Genomic DNA, 21,536 nt, shown 5'->3' with positions numbered 1-21,536 from the left:
AGGAGTTGTCGTCCTAGTAGGAGTGTACTACAACTATAGCGAACGATGCTACTGTATGATGCCGCCACGTCACGTATATCCAAAGCTGTGCCACCTTTTTTTCTCAAAGAGCGTGTTGGAGCCCGTGCAACAACCACACAAGTTGCACGTACACATAACACATTTACTAGTAATAAATTCTAAAGGACAAATGCCAGTATGGCACACAAGTTCATCTCCAATTCATGTGATAAATTTGTGCACGACTAGTCTACATATATTCACAGCCTACCGTTCACAATTACCGTACTCCACTTACATGTTATAGATGGGCTACATGTCCTCCTCCAGGTTCCAGTCCCAGGTGTTCTTCATGGATGGCACGATCCATAGCGGTGGGCAACGGGAATCATTGTCGCAGCTTTCTAGTCTGGTTCCACACGATGGAGACTCATCCAAGCTGAAGCGGCATAAATCAGGGATAGCGTGTCCCAGCATGTCGTTCATCCGGCGGTGCACACTGAAGATACATCATGCTTCATGAATGGCAGGCCTTCCGTGTCGTGCACAGAAGGTGGCATCCGCTTCACAATGGGGTAGCTGTCCCCGATGAAAAGCGAGTACTCTCCAAGAGTGTTCCTCGGCACCCACATAGCATCACGGGGGTCGAACTCGACGCCGTTCATCTGGTACACGCGGCATCCCAGATCTGGACACATAGTGACGTACATAGTCAAGGTCCATGCATAATAATGTTGTGCTCAAATATGGCGGTCAGTAATACTGTGCAACAAATAGTACTACTCCGGTATAGAGGAAGTAAAATAACCAGCTTATTATATATAGCCACTCTTGGCTACATGGATGAGATAGTAAGACATGGAAAAACAAAAATGGTGGCAGCTAGTGGGTTCAAGTCTTCAAGGGCCTAGCTCACTATACGCGTCCTCCAAGGTAAAAAGTACTCCTACTAGTACTACAAAGTATACTACTAGTACAACAATGAAAGAGAAGGCGAGCGGGTTAAAAAATGGAATACCTGGGTAGATGGTGACAGTCCGATCGTGGTAGATTGTGTGACCATGTTGCACATCGGTGGTACCATGGGTAACGACTACTAAGATAGTTGATCCCAATATGCCAAAGTCAGCTACATGGTTCCAGGTTAGACCGAATCGCGGATGCAAATGCACATCCAGGATCGGCGATCTTATTTTGATCGGGGGATGACTGGTCCCTGCGAAATAATGGAGTACCATTAGGGATACAAATGATGGTTTGTGCATTCCGTTTGTAATCTCCCGTACCGTAGGATGGCAACCAGATGAAACAACTCCCCTGGCTTGTCACCGCGAAGATGCGGCCTAGATGGCGCACGGCGTCTTCGAACGTGTAGGGGTACAAATCTGCCGCCGCCAACATGCGCCAGCCTCTGCCATTACTGCCTCTTGTATTGATGGCAATCCTTATGTCGAACACCGCGATGAGATAGTAATTGTCGTAGCCGCGTCGCTTTGTCGGTGGGTCTGCAATTGCTATCTTCTTCAATCTCATGTAGGCATCATCATACGTATTCAAGCCCAGCCAGTCCGGAAGGCCGATCTCAATGGTGGAGAAGGGGTCTACCGGAATGGCCGCACTGCTGTGGATGTTGTGCAAAATGATGGTGGTATCCGGCCGGAGGTATGCAAGCCAATCTTCATTGGCACCGACCCAGACCTATATATAAGATGGTGGGCAGCGGAGAAATTACGGGATGGAAATGGAATAACTAAGTACTACACGATCAAACTCCATTACTGACCTGCTCATCGGACAAAATCCCGACTACCTCTCAACATCGGCAACTCTAGCGGAGTCAATGTGCAACCATGGCTAGGGAGCGGTGGACTGTTCGAAGGATTGTCCCATAGAAGAACCTTCTCCTCGAGGACGCATGGAAGACCAACAAGCATGGCCTGTTTAAGCAGCGTCTTGAAAAAGTTGGTGCAGGAAGCACCGAGTCTTGCGGCGGTGAGGACGTCGGAGCGGGGTGCGATTTCTCCCACAGGATCGTCGTCCAAGGTCTCCCAGCCCCGACGAGGAGGAGAACCGCCTAGCGAATCCATGGGAGCAGCGACGAACTGCCTTCTCTTCGGGGGGAGGGGAACTAGCGAGGAGGACATAAGAGCATAGTAACCGCAGGGCCTCATCCCTTCCAACTGTAGATCGTTCCTCAGCGAAGGGGTGAGACTATTATTTACTACTAGTACTCCCTCCGTCCAGGTGCATAGGGCACCTAAGAAATGGCATCGTGAACTAGGCATATGTTGCTTGGACGCTCATCACGTTTTTCTCTCCCTCTAGTTAATCTCGCATTAAGTGTAATGATGGTAGGACTAACCATGCATAGGCTAACGGATTGTTTCACACAATTCTTTAGGTCCAGCGACTAATATACTTGAAAATCCTAAATTCTCTTAGGTGCCTTATGCACCTGGACAGAGGGAGTACTAGCATTATGGAACGTTATGGGATTGCATTATACTGTAAATAATAGCACTAGTAAGAAATTTTTCGCACTAGGTAGTAGTTTTTGGCGTGGATTAAGAAATTTTGGGTATGTTTTTGCCATTTTTTGTACACGCCAACTAGTGTCAAAAAACGTCTTACATTATGTGACGGAGGAGTACGTACTCGTACTATAGCAGTACTAGTACTACTTTTCTCAACTAGTAGTGCGATGTACTGTACTTCTAGTCTATTCTAGTATAGTGCACCAGTTTTGAACTCTTGAATCTCAAGGCCAAGGAGCTACAGTTGGAAGTGGAGGGTACTACTGTTCTCTAGAACCATCGCTGCACTGTCAATGCAGGGGAAGTACACCTGCGTAGTGGCCTAGTGGGTACTCTCGGTGCTCTATTCAGCCGCTCCTCTCACGTAGCTGGCTGATGTCTACTACACAACCTTCTTCTTGTAGACGTTCTTGGGCCTCCAAGTGCAGAGGTTTGTAGGACAGTAGCAAATTTCCCTCAAGTGGATGACCTAAGGTTTATCAATCCGTAGGAGGCGTAGGATGAAGATGGTCTCTCTCAAGCAACCCTGCAACCAAATAACAAAGAGTCTCTTGTGTCCCCAACAGACTCAATACAATGGTAAATTGTATGGGTGCACTAGTTCGGCGAAGAGATGGTGATACAAGTGGTATATGGATGGTAGATAAAGGTTTTTGTAATCTGAAATTATAAAAACAGCAAGGTAACTAATGATAAAAGTGAGCGTAAACGGTATTGCAATGCTAGGAAACAAGGCCTAGGGTTCATACTTTCACTAGTGCAAGTCCTCTCAACAATAATAACATAATTGGATCACATAACTATCCCTCAACATGCAACAAAGAGTCACTCCAAAGTCACTAATAGCGGAGAACGAACGAAGAGATTATGGTAGGGTACGAAACCACCTCAAAGTTATTCTTTCCAATCAATCCGTTGGGGCTATTCCTATAAGTGTCACAAACAGCCCTAGAGTTCGTACTAGAATAACACCTTAAGACACAAATCAACCAAAACCCTAATGTCACCTAGATACTTCAATGTCACCTCAAGTATCTGTGGGTATGATTATACGATATGCGTCACACAATCTCGGATTCATCTATTCAACCAACACATAGAACCTCAAAGAGTGCCCCAAAGTTTCTACCGGAGAATCACGACGAAAACGTGTGTCAACTCCTATGCATAGGTTCATGGGCGGAACCCGCAAGTTGATCACCAAAACATACATCAAGTGAATCACGTGATATCCCATTGTCACCACAGATACGCACGGCAAGACATACATCAAGTGTTTTCAAATCTTTAAAGACTCAATCCGATACGATAACTTCAAAGGGGAAACTCAATTCATTACAAGAGAGTAGAGGCGGGAAGAAACATCATAGGATCCAACTATAATAGCAAAGCTCGCGATACATCAAGATCGTATCACCTCAAGAACATGAGAGAGAGAGAGAGAGATCAAACACATAGCTACTGGTACATACCCTCAGCCCCGAGGGAGAACTACTCCCTCCTCGTCATGGAGAGCACCGGGATTATGAAGATGGCCACCGGAGAGGGATTACCCCTCCGGCAGGGTGCCGGAACGGGTCTAGATTGGTTTTTGGTGGCTACAGAGACTTCTGGCGGTGAAACTCCTGATCTATTGTGCTCCCCGATGTTTTTAGGGTATATGGAGATATATAGGCGGAAGAAGTACGTCAGGGGGGCACGAGGGGCCCACGAGGGTGGAGGGCGCACCCAGGGGGTGGGCGCATCCCCCTGCCTCGTGGCCTCGTCGTAGATCCCCTGATGTGCACTCCAAGTCTTCTGGGCTTCTTCTGATCCAAAAATAAGTTCCGTGAAGTTTCAGGTCAATTGGACTCTGTTTGGTTTTCCTTTTCTGTCATATTCTAAAACAAGGTAAAAACAGAAACTGGCACTGGGCTCTGGGTTAATAGGTTAGTCCCAAAAATGATATAAAAGTGTATAATAAAGTCCTTAAACATCCAAAACAGTAGATAATATAGCATGGAGCAATCAAAATTATAGATACGTTGGAGACGTATCTGCATCCCCAAGCTTAATTCCTGCTCGTCCTCGAGTAGGTAAATGATAAAAACAGAATTTTTGATGCGGAGTGCTACTTGGCATAATTTCAATGTAATTCTTCTAAATTGTGGTATGAATATTCAGATCCGAAAGATTCAAGACAAAAGTTCATATTGACATAAAAATGATAATACTTCAAGCATACCAACTAAGCAATTATGTCTTCTCAAAATAACATGGCCAAAGAAAGTTCATCCCTACAAAACCATATAGTTTAGTCATGCTCCATTTTCGTCACACAAGAATGCTCTCATCATGCACAACCCCGATGACAAGCCAAGCAATTGTTTCATACTTTAGTAATCTCAAACCTATAAACTTTCACGCAATATATGAGCGCGAGCCATGGATATAGCACTATGGGTGGAATAGAATATAATGAGGGGGGTTATGTGGAGAAGACAAAAAGGAGAAAGTCTCACATCAACAAGGCTAATCAATGGGCTATGGAGATGCCCACCGATTGATGTTAATGCAAGGAGTAGGGATCGCCATGCAATGGATGCACTAGAGCTATAAATGTATGAAAGCTCAACAAAAGAAACTAAGTGGGTGTGCATCCAACTTGCTTGCTCACGAAGACCTAGGGAACTTGAGGAGGCCCATTGTTGGAATATACAAGCCAAGTTTTATAATGAAAAATTCCCACTAGTATATGAAAGTGATAACATGAGAGACTCTCTACTATGAAGATCATGGTGCTACTTTGAAGCACAAGTGTGGCAAAGGATAGTAACATTGTCTTCTCTCTTTTTCTCTCATTTTTTTGGGCCTTCTCTTTTCTTTTATGGCCTTTCTCTTTTTTTAGGCCTTCTCTTATTTTATGGCCTTTCTCTTTTCTTTATTCCTCACTTGGGACAATGCTCTAATAATGATGATCATCACACTTTTATTTATTTACAATCAATGATTACAACTCGATACTAGAACAAAGATGACTCTATATGAATGCCTCCGGCGGTGTACCGAGATATGCAATGAACCAAGAGTGACATGTATGAAAGAATTATGAACGGTGGCTTTGCCACAAATACTATGTCAACTACATGATCATGCTAAGCAATATGACAATGATGAATGTGTCATGATGAACGGAATGATGGAAAGTTGCATGGCAATATATCTCGGAGTGGCTATGGAAATGCCATAATAGGTAGGTATGGTGGTTGTTTTGAGGAAGATATAAGGAGGTTTATGTGTGAAAGAGTGTATCATATCACGGGATTTGGATGCACCGGCGAAGTTTGCGCCAACTCTCAATGTGAGAAAGGGCAATGCACGGTACCGAAGAGGCTAGCAAGGATGGAAGGGTGAGAGTGCGTATAATCCATGGACTCAACATTAGTCATAAAGAACTCACATACTTATTGCAAAAATCTACAAGTCATCAAAAACCTCGGTACTACGCGCATGCTCCTAGGGGGATAGATTGGTAGGAAAAGACCATCGCTCGTCCCTGACCGCCACTCATAAGGAAGACAATCAAATAACACCTCATGTTTCAAATTTGTTGCATAACGTTTACCATACGTGCATGCTACGGGACTTGCAAACTTCAACACAAGTATTTCTCAATTTCACAACTACTCAACTAGCACGACTTTGATATTATTACCCCCATATCTCAAAACAATCATCAAGCATCAAACTTCTCTTAGTATTCAACACACTCATAAGAAAGTTTTATTATTCTTGAATACCTAGCATATTAGGATTTTAAGCAAATTACCATGCTATTAAGACTCTAAAAATAATCTAAGTGAAGCATGAGAGTTCATCTATTTCTTCAAAATAAAACTACCACCATGCTCTAAAAGATATAAGTGAAGCACTAGAGCAAATGACAAACTACTCCGAGAGATATAAGTGAAGATCAATGAGTAGTTGAATAATTATGCATATCCCATTGTCACCAAAACATACATCAAGTGAATCACGTGATATCCCATTGTCACCACAGATACGCACGGCAAGACATACATCAAGTGTTCTCAAATCTTTAAAGACTCAATCCTATAAGATAACTTCAAAGGGGAAACTCAATTCATTACAAGAGAGTAGAGGGGGGAAGAAACATCATAGGATCCAACTATAATAGCAAATCTCGCAATACATCAAGATCGTATCACCTCAAGAACACGAGAGAGAGAGAGAGAGAGAGAGATCAAACACATAGCTACTGGTACATACCCTCAGCCTCGAGGGAGAACTACTCCCTCCTCGTCATGGAGAGCACCGGGATGATGAAGATGGCCACCGAAGAGGGATTCCCCCTCCGGTAGGGTACCAGAATGGGTCTAGATTGGTTTTCGGTGGCTACGGAGACTTCTGGCGGCGGAACTCCCGATCTATTATGCTCCCCGATGTTTTTAGGGTATATGGAGATATATAGGCGGAAGAAGTACGCCAGGGGGCCACGAGGGGCCCACGAGGGTGGAGGGCGCGCCCAGGGGGTGGGCGTGCCCCCTTGCCTTGTGGCCTCCTCGTAGATCCCCTGACGTGCACTCCAAGTCTTTTTTGGGCTTCTTTGATCCAAAAATAAGTTCCGTGAAGTTTCAGGTCAATTGGACTCCATTTGGTTTTCCTTTTCTGCGATATTCTAAAACAAGGTAAAAACAGAAACTCTCACTGGGCTCTGGGTTAATAGGTTAGTCCCAAAAATGATATAAAAGTGTATAATAAAGCCCATAAACATCCAAAACAGTAGATAATATAGCATGGAGCAATCAAAAATTATAGATATGTTGGAGACGTATAACTGGCCTACTCAGCCGCTCCTCTCACGCACACACTAGCAGCCTGTTTATCAGCGATGGTTACTGCGGGGGTAGAACATTTGAGTTATTTGATACAGCGAGACTAGGCTTTTCGCTTCCATTTGTGGAGGTGTAATGGATCTCGTCGAACTTTGTTAGTAGTTCCTTCTTTATGAATGAGATGAAGCAAAGCTTTTGCCTCCGTTTCAAAAAAACATGTCAAGAGGAATTTCTTTTATAGTAGAGCCGATAATGGAGTGAAGTCCATGCATGCGGCAGGGGCGGTTGACGACGGAAGATTGAGCGTACGGTTGGAGCTTGAGCAGGACCTGCTCTCCCACATCAAAAGCGCGCTCCGCACGGTGTTGATCCGCCTGCTTCTTGAAACGCGCCTGGGCGTGCGAGAGCTGCGCGCGCAACAGGTCGGTGTGCGCGGCCCAGTCCAGGTCACCAGAGGACGCGTCGACGGGCAGCGCGGAGCTGAGTTGAGGAAGGCCGCCCAGGTTGGGTTCTGTGCCGTAGAGCGCCTTGAACGGGGAGCACTTCAGAGATGAGTGGTGGGAAGAGTTGTACCAAAACTCAGCTGCCGGCAGCCACTTGCGCCATCGATGCGGGGTGTCGTGGACGGCGCACCGGAGATACATCTCCAGGCACTGGTTGACGCGCTCCGTCTGCCCGTCCGTCTGCGGGTGATAGGCGGTGGAGTACAGCAGCTTGGTGCCTGCCGCGGTGAGCAGTTCGCGCCACATGGCACTAGTGAAGATCTTGTCCCGATCAGAGACGATGGAGAGAGGCACGCCGTGCAGCTTGATGACGTTGTCCCAAAACGCGTGGGCGACGTGGACCGCGGTGAAGGGGTGCCGGAGCGGCACAAAGTGCGCGAACTTAGTCAGGCGATCGACGACGACCATGATGGAATCGTACCCTTTAGATTTGGGTAATCCCTCGACGAAGTCCATGGTGAGGTCTTGCCATGGCGCTGTAGGTATTGGAAGGGGTTGGAGCTTGCCCGCCTGGTGCGTGTTCTCATGCTTGGCATGCTGGCAGACAGTGCATTGGCGAACAAAATCCTCAACGGCACGCTTCAGACCTGGCCAGGCAAAAAGTTTGCACACTCTGTGATATGTTGCTGTGGCGCCTGAGTGACCTCCCACGACGCTATGGTGGAGAGCAGCGATGAGTTTGGTCTGAAGAGCTGAGTTGGCGCCGATCCAGAGTCGACCGCGTTGCCGGATTACGCCTTGCTGCAGGGTGCACCCTTGATCGTCAGTGTTGATGACAGCCAGCTTGGTGAGCAGCTCTTGAGAGTCGGGGTCGGTCTCATAGGAATTGGCAACTTCTTGTAGCCATTGTGGTTGGCACATGGACAGTGCGTCGAGCTCCAGGAGATGACCGACGCGGGACAGCGCATCGGCAGCACTGTTGTCGACGCCCTTCTTGTAACGGAAGGAGAACTGCAGCCCCACCATCTTAGACATGGCTTTGCGCTGGAGATCGGTTACCAGTTGTTGATCGTCAAGTGCACAAAGACTCTTGTGGTCCGTGACGATCTCAAATGGAGCACGCTGCAGGTACGGCCGCCATTTGTCGATGGCCATCATGACGGCGAGAAATTCCTTCTCATATGTGGATAGCTTCTGATTGCATACTCCCAGAGCCTTGCTGAGGTAGGCCACTGGATGGCCATCTTGCATAAGCACCGCGCCCACGCTGGTATCGCACGCATCCGTTTCGATGGCGAACGGGCGATTGAAATTGGGCAGTGCCAACACTGGCGTGCTCACCATGGCGCGCTTGAGCATGTCAAATGCTTGCTGCGCTTTGTCGTCCCAGAGAAACCCTTTCTTCGTCAACAGTTGCGTCAGAGGCTTGGCGATGATGCCGTAATGGGGGACGAATTTACGGTAGTAGCCTGTCAGCCCCAAGAAGCCGCGCAGCTCCGTGGGCGTGGTGGGCACGGGCCAGGACTGCATGGCGCTGGTCTTGCTATTGTCCGTAGCAACTCCCTCTTGTGAGATCACATGCCCGAGGTATTCAATGCTTGTTTGTGCGAACGAACACTTGCTGGCCTTGGCGAATAGTTGATGCTCGCGGAGGAGTTGCAGAGTGAGGCGAAGATGTTCCTCGTGTTCCTGCAGGTCAGTGCTGAATACCAAGATGTCGTCCAAAAATATGATGATGAACTTACGCACATAACGGCCGAACACTGTATTCATCAAGCACTGGAAGGTTGCCGGCGCATTGCAAAGGCCGAATGGCATCACCCGGAAGTGGTAGTGGCCGTGGTGTGTCTTGAAGGCAGTCTTTTCCTCGTCCTCTTCCCGCATTCAAATTGATGGTATCCAGCACGTAAATCAATCTTGGAGAAGTACTTGGCGCCGGCCAATTCGTCCAGGAGCTCGTCAACTACCGAGAGGGGAAATTTGTTCTTCACTGTTGCAGAGTTAAGTCGTCGAAAATCGACACAGAAACGCCAACTGCCGTCCTTCTTCTTGACCAGCAGGACCGGGGCAGCGTAAGGGCTCATGCTGTGCGCGATAACACCGGAGTTGAGCATGTCCTGTACTTGCCGCTCAATTTCATCTTTTTGTGCCGGCGAGTAACGGTAAGGTTTGGTGTTGATAGGCGTAGTGCCTGGCTCCAAATGAATGCCATGGTCATATTGACGACGGGGTGGCAAAGTAGTGGGTTCAGCAAACACGTCTTCAAATTCAGATAACACCTTCTGAATATTTGGGGGAACAAGTTCAGGTTGGGTTTTGTCCGTCCGCTTGATGGTAATCAGGGCTGCTGTCCAAATGTCATTCGCCACTTCCATGCGATGCAATTCATAGGCATCCAATTCCGCTATGCGAGGCGGGTCTGAAGATTTTACTCCCTGCAGGTGGATAGTTTTGCCATTGACATCGAATTGGATCGTCTTCAGTTGCCAGTGACAGAGCATGGGGCTGTGCGCTAAGAGCCAGTCGATGCCAAGCACTCCATCATACGCACTCAGCGGCAGAACCCGGAGATCGGTATGGAAAGTGTGCCCTGGGACCTGCCATGCCAACTAGTGAACAATTTTGTCACAATGCAATCTCTGACCATTGGCCACTCGAACTGTAACCGCGGGTAACTTCTCTGTTCGGGTAGCGATCCGGGCGGTGAACGCTTCACTGATGAAACTGTGTGAGCTTCCCGAGTCCATCAGCAGCAGCATAACCTGATCACCCACTTGTGCGCGCAAGCGAATTGTAGCAGGGCCTTCCTCGCCAGATACAGCATGTTCAGACAGAGAGCAACATTCAGGCTCTTGCGCCCTTGGTGCATCCAGCAGCTGCAATGCATGCACCGTGTCATCAGACAAAATCTCGCCGAAATCACCCACTTCTATCATCAAAATCTGTCCAGTGCGTTTGCACTGATGCTCGCGGGAGTATTTGTCACCACAGCGGAAACAAAGGCCATTGGCATGCCTGAATTCGCGCAGTTGACGTTCCCGGGCGTACTCGTCCCCACCCTGTCGCGGAGGTGCCGCTGCTCGTGCCGGTGCGGGAACTGGTGCTGCTGGGGGAGGAGGACGACCCACTGGCACAATGCGATGGCGTGGCAGACGCTGTTTCTCCAATTCCTCTTCCTGGATGCGCGCAAACACGACTGCTCGTGTGATGCTGGAGGGGCTCTGCAGTCGCACCCCAAGCCGTAGCTCATCTTTAAGTCCCAGCAGAAACTGTGATATGAAGAACTGTGTGCTCAGGGTCGGGTCCAGGGACAAGAGATGATACATGCGGGTCTCGAATTGCTGCCGATAATCCTGCACACTCCCTGTCTGGCGTAACTGAACCAACTCATGCATCTGTGTTTCGAATTCTTCTGGCCCGAATTCCTCCTCGATTACTGCTCTGAAAATCGCCCAACTGACCTCGGGATGCTTCTGTCGGTATGCTTGCAGCCACATTGCCGCCAGGCCTTCCATGTACAACGCGGCGGTGGTCACCCAATTGTGCGGCGGCACACGGTACAGCTCGAAGTAGGACACGCACCGCTCCATCCAGATGCGCGGTGTGGTGCCGTCGAACCGAGGGAAATCATGCTTGGGCGGCTTCGTGTAGTAGTCACCCTGGCGCTCGCGCTCGGTGGGCGACGGGGCCCCGGCAATCAGCAGCGGGGGGCCGTGGTTGACGAGCCGCGCGAATGGGAGCTGCGTCGCGCCGTCCGTGTAGAGGTGGGTCGGTGAGGGGCGGATCGGTGGTGGAGGTGGTGGTGGTGGTGCACGCGCGGAGGAGTCCACGGTTGCTGACGGAGACGAGGTGCCCGCGCCGTGCGTGGTGACTGGATCAGGCGCTGGCGGGGTCTTGCGGGCCTCATCCACGTCGGCCTGGGTGAGGTCGATCTGCTTGGCGAGGTGCTTGAGTTCGTCGGAGACTTGGTTGTTGTAGGAGAGCTGTGCTTGGTGGCGCTCGTCGGCAGTTTTCTGGTTCGCGTCGAGACGGCGGATGACCGACTCGAGCAGGTTCTGCAGCTTGTCGGTCGTCTCCGACATGGCGTCGAGCACCCGACGAGTCTGGGCCGAGGGTTTGGAGGGCGGCGCCATGGTCTCGCTCCAAATCAACCGAACCCCGGGTAGGATTTTGTGCGAACTCGCCGGAGCGGCTCGCACCTAACCCGGTGGATGTTACCGGCGATCGAGAGGGTGTGAGACAGCGGCAGCGGCGAGGTAGTGGGCAAAAAAATTGGCTCTGAATACCAGATTTGTCACGACCCAGGGGAGAGGGGAGATCGGGATGAGAAAGGGGATCAAGATGCAGAGGGTGAGAGGAGAGCTTGGAGAAGGGGAAAGGAGAATTGAGATCTTTTTCCATTCATACCCAGCATCTCGTCCACGGTACAATATGTAGCCGCCCACCTGGGCCCTCTCACACCCACACACGGCCTCAGGCCCAACACACACTGCCTAGCCGCCCACCTGGGCCCTCTCACACCCACACACTACCTCTGGCCCAACACACACACACTAGCTCTGTTGCAGTTCAGTTAGTTCAGTTAACTGAACTGCACTTTCAGTCCGCTGCGGATGTATCATCAGCAGGCGTGACAACAAGTTACATCTATGTGTCTCCTATGTGTTCAAAATATCTGCCCCACTCTTTCTCACTTCGTATGTTGTTCACACTCGCACATCATTCAGTCCTTTGTTTACATAGGAGCATTGAAATCTCAAGAACATAAATGTTTGATATGACTGTAAAAAAAGGTTCGATTATATCTGAATAGATTAGTTATATAAGTTACATACCCATCGCAAACTTGATATGTAAACTCTATGGTGTCTAGTGTCTACTATGTGTTGAAAATATCCGCCCCACTCTTTCTCTGAATGTGTGTCACACTCGCACATCTTTCAGTCCTTTGCATAGATAGGGTGTTGAAATCTCAAGAACATAAAATGTTTGATACGGCTGTAAAAAAAGTTTGATATATTTAAATAGGCCTAACAATCAGTGACATCTAAAAATCCTTCCTCACATTTTCACATTCTCCTTGAAGTAACAATCAGTTATCCAGACAAAATGAAAAGAAAAAAAAACACCCTAGGAAAAAAATCCAGTAGATATCGGGAATTTACGGGGAGCAGATCCTACGTCCAGAACAAGAATAAAGCATGCACCGATGCTTCAAAAAAAAAAGCATGCACTGAGGAAAAAAATACGAGGAAAAGTTCCGGTTTGTGGCGTTTGCTTCTGCTCGGAAACAACTGGTTCGTTGTGATTTTGCCCGGAAGAAGCCACCATCAGATACCACCTCTTCTCAAGAAGAAAGATTAAGCGTGTGAAGCAGGCATGGATCGTCATCAGTTGAACGGTAGCTATCCGAAAGGGACGCGAGGCCGGCTTTCAGCTTAGCTGCCGCTGGTATGAAACCAGAGACTAATTCCAACCGGAAGCAGGGCTGCCAACTACAAAAGACACCATCATGACAAGAAAGTTGTGCCAACGCAGCCGCTCTACGCCTGCAGTTCTCTCCGTCCGCCGGCTATCTACTTGTCAATGTCCCTACGTCGCTGCATTACAATTCAACATATTTATGTTTCTCTCCTAACACGTTGAGCCGTTGCGACCTACATTTCACTATCATGTATTGCGCGCATTCTCAATGCACGTTAGAGAAATACTCCCTTCGTTTCTTTTTACTCTTCATATAAGATTTATCTTAAATCAAACTTTGTGAAATTTTACCAAATTTCTATATAAGCATCAACATCTAGAATAGTTGAGGTGTACGATATGAATTAAGTCCTTGATGCATGTAATGATATCGTTTTGATGATGTCAATGTTGATCTTTTTCTCACAATCTTGGTGAAATTCTATGAAGTTTGATTTAAGACAAAACTTATATGCAAAGAAATGGATGAAGTATTAGATTATAGTAGGGACACAGACTTTGAGCTCTTGGGTGCCCGTGAACCCTATACGAATAGTAATGAAAAAATACCAGGAAAAATGATAAAAATCTGAAATTTTAGGGTATCAAACCTGGTTGACCATTTTATTCACGTATGAAGTTTCGTGAAGAAATGGCGTCTATGGTATTCTCAGGAGATAAGTAAAAAAAATCTATTGTATTAAAAAACTGTGGGAATGAATCCTGGACTGTATTTTCTTCGGAAAGGCCAGGTGCGAACTTGTTTTTTTAGACACAGGTGTGGAGTTGTTGTGTCTGTGTTCTTTTGATGCTTCGTTCTGAGTCAATGAAATCCAACTCGATTTGTATACGCCCGCAAGCTGATTAATGACAGCCCATTCAAGTTTGACACGAAAGGGCCTACGACATCCAACAGGGGTCCTCCTATTTGGCGCACTCGCTGCGGGAGTCACACAGCGCGCAACCCTGCTCCCCTCGCGCGCCCATTTGAGCCGGCCCATGAGTGGCGGTGCGGCGCCCCCTATTTTTTTGTTTTCATTTTTTATTATTTAAATAATTCAGGATTTCGGAATAGCTCCAAATTTAAAAAGAATGAGAATTTTGAAAAGTTCGTTGAGCCAAAAAATGTCCCAGAATACAAATAATATGCACGAATTTTAAAAATGTTCGTCATTTCAAAAAATGCTAGTGAATTTGGATATTGATGAACATTTTTAAAAATTATGGTGAACAAAATTTGAATAAGATCAATATGTTTTTGAGTTAGGTGGATTTTTTTTGAAAAATTGATGAACAAATTTTGAATTCCATGATCAAAATTTGAATTTTATGAACAATTATAGAAATTTATGAATATATTTTTGAGAATGATGAACAAATTGTGAATACGATGGACATATCTTGAATTTTGATAAAAGTTTTTTAAATACGATGAACAAAAAATGAATTCGATAAATATTTTTTTACATTGATGAACATTTTTTGAATACGATGAAGAAAAAAATGTACGCGAATTTGGAAATAAAATTCGCAAAAACACGTGAATTTTTTTAAAAATAAAAATAAAAATTAAACGAAAAAAATAAAAATAAAAGTAGAAAACGAAAAAAGAAAAGAGGGAAAAAACGATAGAAAAACCGTAAAATGGGCAGGCCCATACGACATCCAGCGCGTCCATCCTTTTTTTTTTTGAGATCCTTCAGCGCGTCCATCCTAAAGCACGTGATTCAGCCCACGAAAGTCCACTTCCTCTCCAATCCGACCCACAGAGCCCAACGGAAAGCTTTCCTACCTCATCCTCTCGTCATCGTCATCCCCTTCCTTCCTCCTCGCAAAACCAAACCGAAAGCAAACGACAACACGCGAGAAGAAAGGAGAGGACGATGGTGAGGAAGAGGAAGGAGCTGCTGTCGTCGGCGCCATGGCGGACGGGGGAGGCGGAGGAGGACGACGAGGCGTCCAGGATGAGCCGCGAGGGGAAGGTCACCGTCACCAGCAACCCCGGGGAGACGCCCACCATGAACATGCCACGCAGCAAGCGCCCGGACCTCGACCTCGCCGTCGACGACTTCGAGGAGGACGAGATCGACCCCGAGCTGCGCTACTCCTTCCAGCGCAACAGCAGGGTATGCCCCGCCCGCGCCACGCACCAATCTCTTCCCTCCCCCTTCCCCTATGCTTCTTCCTTGTTTATTGCTGTTAGGCGATTCGCTCTAGGTGTTCGACAGATTGTGAACTCGCGGAGGCTGCAGTCGTAACAGAAGGATTTTCTTCTGGATTAATTAGCAAGTTGAGGGTTCAATCAACTGGTAATGGACCTAATGGTAGTAAAACTGAAACAATAGATTTAGTTTTTTGGATAGAGGCACTTCAAAACCATCTGAACATTGCTGGCCAAAATTCACAAGATCGCACTTCACCTTTTACCGTCATACCCCTAACCACAATAATTAAGACAAAGGGTCCGGTCAATAGCAACACAAATTTGTAAATTGTATTAGATGAAATAAACAGCTCCACAATTGCCAGCTCTTGGTTTCTCTCATATCATGGTTTCCATCTTAATTCAGGTGACCATATTATTTTACTCAAGATTATCAAGAAAAAATAGTAAATAATTTGCCGCTGACAAGCACAGTTGTGTAAATGGAAGGCCATGTCCGAGTATCCTCTACCCTACATGGCTTTTATCACAGTTTTTCTTGAATCTGTGCTAACTTGTTCATGATTCCTACCCATAGAAACAGGGATCATGGGTCGGCGCCACATCCCTTGACCTGTGATCGATCACCCCAGTCAAGGGTTAGTGTCGAGTAAGTAGGGATCACCGTGGGTTGGCGGACTTAACACCGCGCAAAACAGTTGCTCTCGATCCCAAATGAGAACTCGCACTATGCAGTCGTTGTTGTGTGTCACTTGGCGCTCCTCATCCTGCTATTACCATGGTGGCACCATGACCATGCTTGGATGTTGCCCGCCCCTTTCCTGCGCTGAGCGTACCTGTGGTTGCCTTTGATTCTTTGTCGGACAACCACAGCGGTGCTTCAATCTATCGCTGGTGGATGGAGGGGTCGGAAGTGACAGCAGGATGGGTGTTGGTGGGAGCTGAGAGACTGATGGTTAGAATATAATTAACACATGGTGTTCAGGACTTGGTGGTTGAGGGTAAGAATAAGATGCTAGGGCTGGAGTACGTGAAAATAAGAAAGATGTGTGTGCTGTGCTAGGCCAACCCAGCAAGTCACATGCCAACTTTTTCCATTTGTTTCACAACTTAGACATTTGATCTTCTATAATTGTTTGCTATATCAAAACTTTTAGCCTCTAAAAATTGGCGTGAGTGAAAAAAAATGGTACTAGTAATCTCAGTGAAAAAAACTATGTCCTACCATGGCCGTCGACCCGGAATTGTTTGGTTTGCGACCCATCCTCCCAAAGAGGTATACCCCTTGTTGCACCTTAACCCGGAGAGGAGGGGTTGCAAACAGGCGATCCTGATATTGTGCATAAGAACTATGACAGAAGATATTGACTTCTTATTTGGTAAAAGATAGAGATATTTTCATTGTGTGTGATTCCTAATACTTCATTCACTTTGTGTGGTCCTAATGTTTCATTCACTTCGAAGTTTATGTAGATGTCTAGACGAATAAGCAAATCAACAAATTGCTCCTATCGAGGATAATTGATTTTGAAATAAAGGAATCTTGTACTTATTTTGTTCGTCGTTGGTTAATTGTCTGACAAGAAGCCCTTTGTTTTGCAGTTCCTGCGGAGAGTTTTCACGGTGGACACACTTGTCAAGCCTCTTCCTCCTGTGATGGCATACAGTGTCTCCCGTAATGTGAACTTTTTCTTCAAGATCTTCACGCAGTTCTGGGGTGAGCTCAGTCAATGGCAAGATAGTATTGTATTAACCTGGTTTACTCTGATCCTATTCGTTTGTTGTTCTGTAGAACGCAATTCAGCATTTCCTCCTAGTGAATAAATTAACTACTCCTATAAAATAACACTTATTGATTTCAAGCCACTACATCAAGATAACTTTATCTATATAGAATATGTGCCAGATAAATTGTGTTGTTAATCTAAAATATGTGCTCGATGCCCAGATATCATCAAGATAAATTGTGTTGTTAATCTAAAATATGTGCCAGATGCCCAGATACCAAGATAACTTTATCTATAATAGTTCACTTATGTAACGTGCCCCTCGTTGTTTTCTCAATTACAACACAATTGCTTATTTCTGCTTTGACTGCATCTCTTGCAGATGAAGAAGGAATTGCCAATGCACAGAGATCCCTTGGACTGGGAAGTGAGGATAGCTCCCGGCGGTTTCGCTGATCACCGACGTACCATGGAACAAGTTGCTGCGCTAGGCTCTGGAGGACCTGTTTATGATTCTGAATACGGGTGTGGTCTGGCTAGTTTCCAGGACTTGTTTATGCTTTATAAGGCGGGTGTGGTCTGTCTAATTTTGAAGTTTCATGCATTTTCCACTAGTAAAAATGGTTGCATTATATGCAGATCTTTGTTCTCAGAAGTCTTTTGTTTTCGTCCAAATTTGTAAAAGATAAAAGTTAGTGTTTGTGCCCAAATTCCCATATTTCTGAAAGAGATTATGGTCCTTCATTGGATGTCATGTTTGCATCCACGTCCTCCTAGCTACACTAATCATTGGAGATTAATTTGTCTATCGAGAAAATAGAACTGATGTTCTTGGTAAAAAATAGAGGAATAGAAACCGGCGGGAATCGAAGGACACATCCCTGTTTATAAGGGGAAATGGCTACTATTTAACAGGTTTGTTTTTCTCAGTCAAACAAAACAAATAGGACCATATCTTGCTCCTTTTTCCTCATATACCTCTTCCTATGGCAGAAAGCAAATCAACATTTGTTGGACCAGCAAGGCTTCCTAACTAGAAACCATAAACTATGCGTCTCTAGGGATCTATTTCAGCATGCATAACCAAGCATTTCTCTCCTTTGTTCTAACAGACCCTGCAACTTGCCAAGCTCTCCATTGGCTGCTTTTGGTGTTCCTAGATTCAGAGCCAAAGGCAGGCAGGCAGGCAGTGGTCCTGGATGGTTTTGCTCTCCTCTGCCTTGGGCATTTGCATCATACAAAAGTGGGCTTTTCAGACGCCATTGGCTACCGACCTGTAGCAGCCAATTGATGATTACTAAGTACTTGTTGTCATGTCTTAGTACATCCACCATGCAGCATAATAACAAAGACAAAGAGGAGAGAAAATTCAATGCACCATGGCAGACATGAGCAAGTGCTTGCACATTGTGCCACTAGCATATATCTAGTCCTTCTGTTAACTTTTCTATGTGCCTAGGCATATAGACTAGGTATAGGTTTGCATATCATCTCTACCTTAATCTATGTAAAACTTAGATAGGTTGAACATGGTCGTTAAATTAACATTACAATCTTGCTAAATCTCAGTCTATTGAGACTGGTTATGTCTCAGTCGATGCTATATCCGATTGAGATCTGTGCAAAATTTTCTTTTTAGTTTTTTCTTTTTCTTTCTTGCAAATTATGTCACTTGACTGAGGCTTCGTTAAATCTCAGTCGACTGAGACTTAGCCACACCCTTAGCATAAATGTGGTTGCAGACGACGACAACAACAACAAAGCCTTTCAATCCCAAACAAGTTGGTGTAGACTAGAGTTGAAATCCATAAGATGTCTAAACCAAGTCATGGTTTTGGCACGTGGATAGTTTAACTTCCATGCACCCCTATCTATGGCTAGATCTTTTGATGATATTCTAGTCCTTGAGATCTCTCTTTACGGACTCCTTCCTTGTCAAGTTTGGTCTACCCCGCCCTCTCTTGATATTATTAGCACGCCTTAATCGTTCGCTATGCACTGGCGCTTCTGTAGGCCTGTGATGTATATGCTCAAACCATCTTAGACGATGTGGACAAGCTTCTCTGTCCATTGCCGGTTAGCGGATTAAGCCGACCAGATATCATGAGCCAAAATATGAAAGGAGTAAAAGTGGCCTAGTTCTTGTGTGATATTGCTCAATAAGATGCTTCATTAAACTAGAGCCCTAACTACAAGAATCTTGGAGGAATTCGATCATGGATTGCTTCGCGCAGCTGCTGCGCACCTTGGTTATGAAATGAGGGCTAATGCGCTTGTATAGTTTAAGACATAAATATAATATCTGATAAAGGTAACTTTTTCACCCTAGGTAGAATATAACAGCAATCTGTAGCCGTGAAGCCATGAGCTTAACTTTGGGGATATAAGCAGTATTATTTGCAGCCTGCTTTTAATCTGATGATGTTACCTAATATGATTGGCGGGCTTCATTCTTGATTCTCCAAGTTGTTCATTACCATGAGACTCATTTTAATATTTGGATGATTTAAGAGAGGGCTATACTTTTCAAGAGCCAATGCTAATATTCCCTGATTATTTAAGATTGCTGAACTCGTTGCGTATTTGTGACAAAATGCGCTTTACTTTGGTATAGTTTCAAATATATTCCTTGAAACAATCTTGTTGTTGATGACACTAGTTAGTTATGTATATCTGTAGAGACAGGGCCATGATAGGCAAGATTGCTATCTCAACATAGAGTAATTTTAAAATTGGGCTTACAGCAGCCACCTAATAAGGCCAAAGAACCATGAACAGAAAGTGGCCCACAAATAATAACATATCCATGACTAGCTAGGAGTATGGTACTAGTATACATCTTTAACTACAGTAGCAGCATGTTATGCTGGTGGATTAGAGAACACTGGAAAGAGCTAGCATCTAAAAGGTCTCAAGTGTCATAGGCCAAGCATGCAGCTGGGAGGAGATGACATGACAGCAATCTTTCTCTTGGGAATGTCCAATGAGCACTCACCCTCCTTTTCCCTTTCATTAATCGAAAGGCAAATTAATTGGAATCTGTTGAAGCTTTATGCCCTAAACCACTAGCATCTACTATGAAGCATCCCACAAGGAGATGTCTCAACAGGTGGCAGCCTCCCATGACTCCTCCATTTCACTGATGAATCCAGACTGACATCTGGGAGAAGTAGTTTTTCTTGTTCTGATCTCCATACACCCTTTATGCAAAGTCTTTAGGGATTGACTCTCCAGCACTTTGTTTGTCTACCATTGATGTGAATGAAGGTGAGCTCTTGAAAACCAAAGAACAAATTACATGCGATCCAGGCAATTAAAGATCTTGCAATCTGAATCAAACAAGAGACAATGGGGTTCTTGAGGTTCACAAATCTCCAGAATTCAGATTCATGCACACCTTCAAAACCGGGGAAGATACATTTAGTTTCTAGAACCACTCATATTTTTTTATTTTCAGCGCATAATGTAGAGATCAAAAGAATTACTCTATGTTTATGCCAGGGTGTATTTTTAACGAGGAAACATCGTTTTCACCAACAAGGTACTATATATTCTCATTCGGAAGAAAAAAGAGCAACTTTCATGTGTCCTCAAGTTACCCTGTGTTTGCTTAGCCTTGCTTTGTGTGTGCCAAAAAGAAAATATTAAGAGGGTGATAGGGATGAAGAATTTTTTGCAGCACTATCAAGTGAGGTGTTTAAAACTGCAAATTGTTGGGTACAGATGCTTTGTCCAACAAAAGAGATGGAAAAGAGGGGTTATTGACATGACACCAAATGAGCATCCTGTTTTGATTAAGCTAGCAAAGCTAGCTATCTTTATAACAAGACATATAGTCGTAAAGCAAACAGAGGAGGAATTCATAGACAGACATTAGCCACCTAATGTTGCGGCAAAGAAGGTCAGCAAATTGTTCTAAAAAAACAGAAAAAATGACAATACATCTAGCACTTATCTGATCTCTTTACAATGCTTTTTCTTCGTCTATTTCCTTAGTTCATCATACTTAAGCCCACAGACCAAATTTACTACTTCCTCCGATCCAAAATAAGTGTAGCCGTTTTGAACTGGGGTTAGTTCAAAACTACGACACTTATTGTGGATCGGAGGTAGTACTATTTAACACCTGTTTTTTGTTGTTTTGATCTGAAATTTCACTAGCTGGTGCCTATTTTGTTGTTGTTCTTGTGCCCAGCCAGGTTGACTTCAGAAAGCTCATCCTAACCAGCAGTCATGTCAATTGACGGTCACGATCGATGACCGTTCCATGAACCGCCACATGTCTCATCTTCAAGAACTCAATAGAAGCCAAGTGTAATAAAGGGTGGAGTACAACATGTGTGCATCGCCACACATGGATTCCAAGGTGC

At 45.5% G+C, this 21,536-nt stretch overlaps 1 protein-coding gene across 1 annotated transcript; it reads left to right on the top strand.

The window, feature by feature from the left end:
• The first annotated feature begins 15,081 nt into the window (after positions 1 to 15,081).
• LOC125523253 lies at positions 15,082 to 17,915 on the top strand. The gene is made up of 3 exons (XM_048688305.1): positions 15,082 to 15,401; positions 17,042 to 17,156; positions 17,549 to 17,915. The coding sequence occupies exons 1-3, from the start codon at positions 15,159 to 15,161 to the stop codon at positions 17,620 to 17,622; spliced, it is 432 nt and encodes a 143-aa protein (XP_048544262.1). The 5' UTR covers positions 15,082 to 15,158; the 3' UTR covers positions 17,623 to 17,915.
• The last annotated feature ends 3,621 nt before the right edge of the window (positions 17,916 to 21,536 follow it).

This window comes from Triticum urartu, chromosome 7 (genome assembly GCF_003073215.2).
Source record: "Triticum urartu cultivar G1812 chromosome 7, Tu2.1, whole genome shotgun sequence".
NCBI classification, from domain to species: domain Eukaryota; kingdom Viridiplantae; phylum Streptophyta; class Magnoliopsida; order Poales; family Poaceae; genus Triticum; species Triticum urartu.
This window is presented reverse-complemented; position numbering and strand designations above follow the sequence as displayed.